The following is an 8,575-nucleotide window of genomic DNA, read 5'->3' as shown; positions in this document are numbered from 1 at the left end:
CTAGTAGTCAGGAGATTTTGGTTCTAGTAACCAGTCTGCCTCTGCTGTGACCTACTAACTTTTGCCCATTTTGACCTGTTTTGTAAAATGAGGGGATTTGGCTTCATAATGGAGAGGGCACTGTACTCGGAGCCTGGAAAAACAGTCCCTCAAATTCCACTTCAGACATTTACTAGCTCTATGATGCTGAGAATTTTGTTCAATCTCTCTGTGCCTCAATTTCCTCATCTGCAAAATGGGGAGAGCTTGCAGCCAATGGCCTCTAAGCTCTAAATCTATGCTACTGTGATCAAGGATTACTATTGATACGCTACGTACTCAGTGTTTTCTCCAGGCCCTTCAAGCTCTATCCTTTGTGCATCTGTCATTTGAGAAGGAATGGAAAGAGACCTCCCCCCATCATTCTGTAATCCAGGTAGTGAGCACAGGGCCTCAGACTGGTGGAAGAAAATGCACAAAACAAATGTCATGTATAAAATAGTTTATTACTATAATAAATAAAATTAAACTTCTTTACAAATCTTATTTGTGCTTGTTTAAAAATGTCCGAGAAGGGAATATTCTTCATGGAGGTGCCTGCATTTTCCTCTGAACATTCCCAGACTGGAGCTATACAATACAGGAGAGCTCTTGGCAGCATCTTTGGCTGACCATAAAAATAGTATCTGCTCATCTGCACGACTTTTTATTCATGCTCATTTGAACAAAGTGACAAATGCAGAGGGGGAGGGAAGGGGACCTGGGAACTTTGCGGAGGAAGGAATAAAAAGAAGTGTGATATATGGAGAAGCCCCAGGAAAAGGAGCTGCACCCGTGCCAAAGGGTCCATGCAGCCTCAGAGAAAAATCAAACACGGACATTTTTCGACAGATGTACAAATATTGACCAAGGGTCAGAATGATTAGGTAATACATTCATGAGGAATTGGCATCTTTCTTAATCTAGGCAGTTCAATGACAGACAAGGTTCCTGACCTTCTTGTTAGATAATTAGATGCATTTGATGACTCAGAGGTCACTGAGGGAAGGGGAAAAAAAAAACCCTACCCACTCTAAGAAAAAAGTTTTGTGAGAGGAGTAGAAACCCAGCAGATCCATTTCCAGAGATGTAACTGGAGTGACACATCCCAAGAGACTCACATGATACCAGTTCCACTGGAAACAAATTGGACTATGGGAAAGGTCTTAGTTCTAGTGAACTCATGTGGGCTCTCTAGGGTCTGTGTCAATTCCAGCATCCGATGCCTACTTGCGTTAGTTGCTGTGAGCCCTACCCTAACCTGGACCTTCCTCTCCTAAGTGAAGCAATGTGGCACAGAAGAAAAAACACTTGACCTTGGAGTCAGGGGACCTGGATTTCAAATCCCTCCTTCCTTCTCTCCCTCCCTCCCAAAATCCGGCCTTCATGATCTCTATATCTCAGTTTCTTTCCGTGTAAAATAAGGGATTAGGACTAGATGGTCTCTGGAACCCCTCCCAGTTCAACATCCCTTATACTGTAGCACCTGGCTTTGAATTCTGTCTCTGACACTATTTATACAAAGCCTTGGGTAGGTCACACAGCCTTCTTGGGCCTCATATTCCTCAGTTGTAAAATGAGATGGGTTTAATTAGATGACCTCCAAAGCCCCTTCTGCCTCTTGCTCTATGAACTCTATGATCATCTTTGGATTGAAAAAAAAAAAGCAAAGAACCTCTTCCCAACATCTATAATAAAAGGTTGGCTCAATTCTCTGATGGTGTTCGTTGTTGCTAAGAGGACTGTCTCCTCATCTGAGAGAGAGATGAGGCCAGTGAAGGTCATTTTTATTGAAGTGAACTAGAAGGCAGTAAGTGGAACAATAGAATGAATTACCTACTTGAGAGGACTTCCTTTGTTCTCCCAGAAGTCATTAGTGGGGTCTCCTCTTTGGGCACTACCAAGTACTACAGAAAAAGGAGTTGGCAGTTCTATTAAAGTTAAAATTTAATTCAAGGGTCTTAAGGCTAAATGTCCTAACTGACAAAGGGTGAATGTAACACCAGTGCCTTCCATCTGAGCTCCTAGCATTAAAAGGGGGAATTGGAACATGGACTTGACTTGAACATGTCTTCTCCCAGTCTTAGGTTACAACTGAGACCAAGAATTCAGTAATTTGGCTTAGCTCCTTCCCCTTTGACCCACGGATGGAAAACTAATGTTCCTCTTATTAATGCCTCACTTCCACCTCTACTCCCAAAGCATGTCTGGGAGAATATAATAATACCTGAGAAAGGCTTCATGTTTGCCCATCAGACATGATAGGGAAATCAAGAAACCAAAAAATAGTAGGAACAAGAAGAGATCGTGGAAGAGATCGAAACAAGAGAAAATATTTCCAACAGTTTGATATGCTCATATACAGAGAAGCTTTACAGATGCTTGTATTGATCACAGTTGTTTAAATATTGTTGCCTACTCCTAGTTTCATCTTAATAGGCATGAAACCCTTAAAATCAAAGAATCTGAGCACTTTCAGGAGGTCCCCAGGGCACTCCAAATGCCATTCCAGACCAGGATTTTGGAAGCTTCCCAGGACACTCTTTCCCATGGACACCTCTCCACAGGAAATAGAAGTGTCATTTCTGGATGTCCCAGATAATAGGGAAAAGATAACTGATTGTGGAGTCAAAGGACCTGGGTTTAAATTCTACCTGTAACATTTAGTTGTTCCATGAACTAACACCAAGTCTGGAGCTTGAGCAAGTTAAAAAAGGTTTGATATATACAGCAAAGGACTGAAGGAATGAAGACTCCCACAAGATTCCCCCACCTCCACCCCCCACGATTATCCGAGCCCTTAACTCTGGCCTGCAAGACCTCACTGTGAATGGCTTTCAAAGAAAAGTCTGTGTTTCATTGTAGCAAAAAGGTAACAGCTCTCCAAAAAGCAGAGTATGTCAACTCTTGAATGCCTATGGGAAAATCTTTTAGTTTGTCTGTGTTTGTTTTGTTTGTGCAGCCTCGAGGCTATATGTGGCCCTCTAGGTCCTCAAGTGTGGCCCTTTGACTGAATTCCAATTGGATTCCCCATCCCTGCATCTAATCTTTTAACAGCTCATTGCCAATGGGATCACATATTCACCTTGGCCACCACACGTGTAGCTGATAATACAGATCGCTGTTATTGAAAGCACTTAGACATTATTCACCCAGAAGGGAGTGACAGAGGACTGATTGGAGCAAAAAGCAGACTGAAGGCAAAAACGTGTACAAAACAAATTTTTTTAAGTTTAAAAAAAGGGGGAAAGATGTTTTTCAATATTTCTTTCAGGGGAAAAAAGAAGGTGGAATTCTCTTTAAATCACCAATGAAGACAAATGAAAAACAGAAGATACACATGCTTATACTCAGAAGTAAGGGCTCACCCACAAAACAACACAGACCATAAGCCATGTCATCCTGAGATGGATGATGTCCTGCCTAGAAGTCTTCCAGATGTTCCTTTGCTCCCACTCATAAAATACAATGTCAATATCCAGGCTCTGAGATATTGAGAGCTAGATGGAGAAGCTGGCTCCTCTAGGCTGGTCTCAACAAATTTTCTTCCTTGTCTTCCCCAAGACAAAACCCAGCAAACCAGGCAGAATTCTCTGCAATAGTGTGGGAGTTCTCCCTTGCCTTTACAGCATGGCGCAGTAGAAGAGACCCTGGATTTGATGCAAAAAGTGGAGACTGGACAACTGGATGACCTTGGAAGTGCTGGCCAGTTCTAAATCTATCATCTTACAAACTTCAGACTGTGTAGGTTTTTATGGTTGAAGAGACCTAGGAGCCACGTTTAGGAGATTATAAGGGAAAGAGCACATCTGTAAATTCTTAAACAGTTCTCTGGGGGTTTCTGGCCTAGGAACATCCCAAAAGGATGATCCTAAAAGAGGATTATCCCACAAGGTCAAGAGCTAGTGTCTGAGCCAAGAAAGGTCAAGCCTATATTGACCCTGAATTGCGTGTTAACAAATTTGTCCATGCCATGAAGTAAGATCACATGATCATAAATTTAGAGCTTAAAGAGATCTTGGAACAGAGGTGCTTGATCCTTTTTTCTGTCAGGAACCCCATTAGCAGTCTATAGGTGTCTATGGGTGAAGCCTGTAGAGCCTTTCTCACAGTGCTATTTTAAATAATTAAATGAAATTCTAAATTTCAGTTAGAGAATAAAGATTTTTTTTTCCTATTCAAGTTTATAGACCCTCCCCTGAAATTTATCCACAGACCTTTGGGCAAGGGTGGTCCATGGAATCCAAGTCAAAAACCTTTGTCCTAGAATCAATCTAGTTCAACCCTCTCATTTTATGGATGAGGAAACTGACATCTGGAGTGATGGATTGACTTGCCCAAGGTCACCCAGCTAGAAAGGCAGGATTCAAAATCAGGTCTTCTGACTCCCAATCTGGTACACTTTCCAATATATCATGCTGCCTCTCAGGTGAAGGAACTAAAAGAGGAAGAAGGGGGAAGAATAATTCTATTGGCCGGCACATTGCTAGACCTGCTGGCTCAACACTGCTTCTGGCCTGATCTTTGGAGTGTGTTAAAAAGAAGGAAGAAATATCGAGCTGGCAGTTGGCAAGCATTGTCTCTAGAATCAGACACTTCCTGGAAGTAGACGTAGCAGTTTCCTTCCTCATGCAACATGACTTGCTTAAGAAAAGGTGGGACATGATGTTTCAGAGACAGTTTACAGCATTTCCCCTCATTATTTCTAAGAGAAAAAAAAAAGACCAAAGCATGTAGAGATTTCTGTAACATGGGAGATGTAGATATTGGTGTGCTCTGCTCACTTTCCTCTACAGCACGGTGCACTGGAATGAATGGAGAATTAGAATGGAGGCCGGATTGTTTCATTTTTGCCTTTTTATCCTTAGTGTTGAGCATAGTTTCTGGCACTTAAAAGGTGCTTAATAAATGCTTGTTGATAGACTGCTTAAGCACCAGGGAGACAAAAAAAAACCCAAATCTGTCAAGTTAGTAGGAGGATGGTATGGGAAGTAGGAGGACATAACTTTCTCCAAAGCTTTAATCAAATTTACAAAGCACTGGCATCTGTCCTCACAGAAATGAAATGATACTCCTCATCAGACGGGATTTTGTCCATGACTTAAGTAACACCATGGAGTCAACTTTAGAGCGAGTTATTGCATCATCCTCAAATGAAAGCTTTTCATGCGTTGACATCATCAGGGGAATGATTACAACCTTGGACTCTGAGGCCTAGTTTCTTAGGGGAATGGGAGAGAGAGCCTGACAGTGATGGCTCATGGGAGCAACTGGAAGGCCAAGGCCACCCAACTGCCCATTTGTGCTTCCTGTGGATGCAGAGTAAAGATAGGGAGAGTAGGACCTGGTAGCAAGTTTTCAGAAGCACTGTGTGCTTTAGCACATCAGCTCACCATAGCCTCAGAGTCCTAAGGACGATTGATTTCACGATGTTAATTAGCATAAGCAAAAGGTAGCGGCTCTGCGGTCACGTTCCCTACTACAGAGTCCGTGCAAGAAGATGCTTTTCATTAAAACTTGGAGCAGGAATTCTCAAGTGACACTGACAGGCTTGGAATGCTTAAGATGCAGCTGCATTTCTAATCCTGGGCTTTCTAATGCTAAGCTCTCAGCACTGAACTCTAACATCTAGTCTCTTTTTGGGTCCCTGCTGCCTTTGCGTAGGGCACACTTCAAGCCAACTTTACCTTGCGTCAGAGGTTTGCATATTCCAGAATCATCTGTGGGTCCAACAGACTGATACTTCCCTCTCCCTTCTTTACCCTTCATCCCAAAATATTGCTGGAGGAAACCAATATTTAGGGAAGTAACTCCGGTTGCATTGGAAAGCCCCCAAGCATCATGGGATAAGGATCACAACTGTTGGCTGGGGTAGGGCCTTCCTGCATTGATCATTAATATATGGGCCTGGATATGGGGCCCTGTTTGGACCATAGGCTGAGCCAGATCTCAAACACTCTTGTTCCTGAAATGCTGGTTCCTTTTATCTTTTCCAGCTGAAAGTGAAAACATAATCCTTGAACCCCCTTCCCCTCTTTGCTTTCTGATACTATTTCTAATGTTGAGAGTATATGACACAAAAGGTTTGGCTTTTCCAAAATGTGTCCCACAATGACCTCCAGTTCTGAACTCAGTCCATTTGGGGAGCCCGGGGAAGGCATCCCCCTTTCTATCTTCAAATGGCGGTCATTCAGCTTTTGTTTGAATTCCTTCAGTGTTGAGGAACTCATTACTTAATGTGGTACTCCATTCCATTTTTGAACAGCTCTTACAAGTCAACCTAAGGATTTCTGTTTATGAGATAGCAACTGGGGGACTTGTAAGTGTCCCACAATGATTTCTGGCTGAGAACAAAGGTAAAGCAAAGGCCAATTCTATTGAGAATTATAACAAAAACATAACATACATGCCACAAAATATTATCATTCTTAAAAAAGTCAAATCTGGGTTCCTGATGCTTTTTTCATCTCCAATATACCCCAAGGAATGTTACACAGGCATTCCCTTTCTGTTGGGTTGTATATATGTATATATATATATATTGTCCAAAAGGTAAAGAACTGCACCTGGAGATAGGAGTCAATCAGGAGCCTGGAATCACTTAGAGGTACTCAGTGTCCATGTGAGATCTCCAGAAAAAAAAATGGCCTGCTAATGATCCTGGGTAAGGAGACTCTATCTCTCTCCCTCCAGATAACTGGCTCAGCTCTTAACTCTTTTGGAATGAGAGATCAGGGTTCTATGCAGACATTCAGCAGCCTTGGGGACACATAAAAATCTAAGTCACTGGTTGCAGACCAAGAGAGAGGGCTAGGGCCTGCATATATCCTGGAGTCACCCACTGGGTTTCATGCCCTCTGGCAAATCCCCAGGGCTTCATGATTCTAACCTTTGGTGGGAGGCACAACACCTGCATCTGTCTTTTGGTCCTGATTGTGACAGATGAGAGGATAAAAGGAGTTCTGCCCTCCCATCTGTTCCGTCCTTTCCCCCATGCTTGTTACAAATGATTCTTACGATATGAAAATATACTATGACACTGGATACTGGCTGTACAAATGTACAGGAAGGCAGCCCAGCAGGAGGGTGCTAGTGATTCTCACACCCTCCAGAGTCTTTAGGGACTTGGCAAAGGAGCTGAAGGTCACATGGTTGTGAACACATTCCCAGCCCACCCGCCTCAATCCTCAAAAGGCTGATGGGTTCTTTTTTTTTTCCTCTATATTTCTTTTTTACAAATATTATGGAAGTTAAAAAAAAATGTCCGAACTGAGGAGATAAGGAAAATACTCTTTGAACAGTGTATCCCCTCTTCCAAATTTGTGCTAAGACACTTCCAGCACAAGTGCCATCTTGCAGGGTGGTGGCAAATTCCTCTTTGTCCAGAGAGTGGGGAGCATGCTGGATCGACTGGTCCCTCACTGATTTTCCATCAATGAGAAAATCTTATTTTGAGAAGAAAATGTTAGCTCTATGCATGTGTTTCTGGAAGAGGGTTTGCAATGTTTATTCTTTTATTTTCATTTTTAAATAAATGGGCCTCTCAGCTTGCTCCAAAAATGTCTCTCTCTGATTCTGGGGACTGGGGCCTCGATATTTCAAACAGCTCCTGGGGGGACTGAGAAGATCTTCTGGAAGTCAATATCCTTAGTATCTCAGAGAGCTGTTTTTCAATGTTTGCCATTTTGTTGTTCAAGGCCTTAATGTCCTCTTTTAGCTCATGCTTCACCTCCAACATGGTGGCCTGAAGAGTCTGCTCAGGGATGGGGTAGAAGGAATGCTTGACCTCTGCAAGGATAGGGCTGCGGTCCTGAGGACTCCTGGTCTCACCAACATTGTCCAAGCGCAAGTCACTTTTGGTGATGCCACTATCACAAGAGTCTGTCTTCTTCAGTGTGGCCTCCCCAGGTGTCTTTGTCCTCTCGGGGAGAGTCTCCATCGACTCGGCCTTAGAGACTTTGTTCCAGTCCTCCCCCTTTCCACAGGCATCTTTGAAACGAGCCCAACCTTTGCGTCGGGGACAGTCCCCCCCACCCCCCTTGGGGCCCAGGCCCTCAGACACAGGGGCATGTAGCTTGGCATGGTCTGACACCCCTGAGGTAGACGCTGACTGGAAAGAGACAGGGGTGGCCGGGCTTTCCCGGACAGTAACGATACTGGCCTTTACCACTGTGTGGTTGGCAGAGGAATGCTCTGAAAGAATATTGCCCTTCTCCACATCCAGGTCATCCAGATCCCGGCCTCCCCTCTCTGCTGCCAGTCTGGCTTCCTTCTGCTGCCGGAATCTTTGGAAGAGCCTCCGGACAGGATGGTCTGGGGGCAGGATCAGGGGGGCCTCATTCTTCCGTTTCATTCTCTCTTCTTCTTCCCTCTTCACATCGCTGATCTTCCGAAACACAATCTGCAACGAGTAAAAATGACATGGGAGGGGTTTAAGATGGATGATGGTGGCAGCCCATGTCTACCCTCCCCATCATCACAGGGAATCTTTAGCCCACCCAAATGTTTTTAAGAGAATCATAGAATGTTAGAGCTGGAAGAAAATTTGAAAGTTAGC

The 8,575-nt window shown here is 43.6% G+C and overlaps 1 protein-coding gene across 1 annotated transcript in view; it reads right to left on the bottom strand.

The window, feature by feature from the left end:
- Nucleotides 1-466: 466 nt before the first annotated feature.
- Nucleotides 467-8,575, bottom strand: part of KCNH1 (potassium voltage-gated channel subfamily H member 1) — a 502,700-nt gene continuing 494,591 nt past the window's right edge. Inside the window, exon 11 of the mRNA XM_021007863.2 lies at nt 467-8,419. Coding sequence (XP_020863522.1) covers nt 7,562-8,419 — 858 coding nt within the window. The 3' untranslated portion in view covers nt 467-7,561. The remainder of the gene's footprint in view (nt 8,420-8,575) is intronic.

The sequence above is a fragment of the Phascolarctos cinereus genome, unplaced genomic scaffold, assembly GCF_003287225.1.
Source record: "Phascolarctos cinereus isolate Bilbo 61053 unplaced genomic scaffold, phaCin_HiC Scaffold_5;HRSCAF=322, whole genome shotgun sequence".
In the NCBI taxonomy this organism is placed as follows: Eukaryota; Metazoa; Chordata; class Mammalia; order Diprotodontia; family Phascolarctidae; genus Phascolarctos; species Phascolarctos cinereus.
Note: the sequence above shows the minus strand (reverse complement) of the source record. Positions and strands in the feature narration are given on the sequence as shown.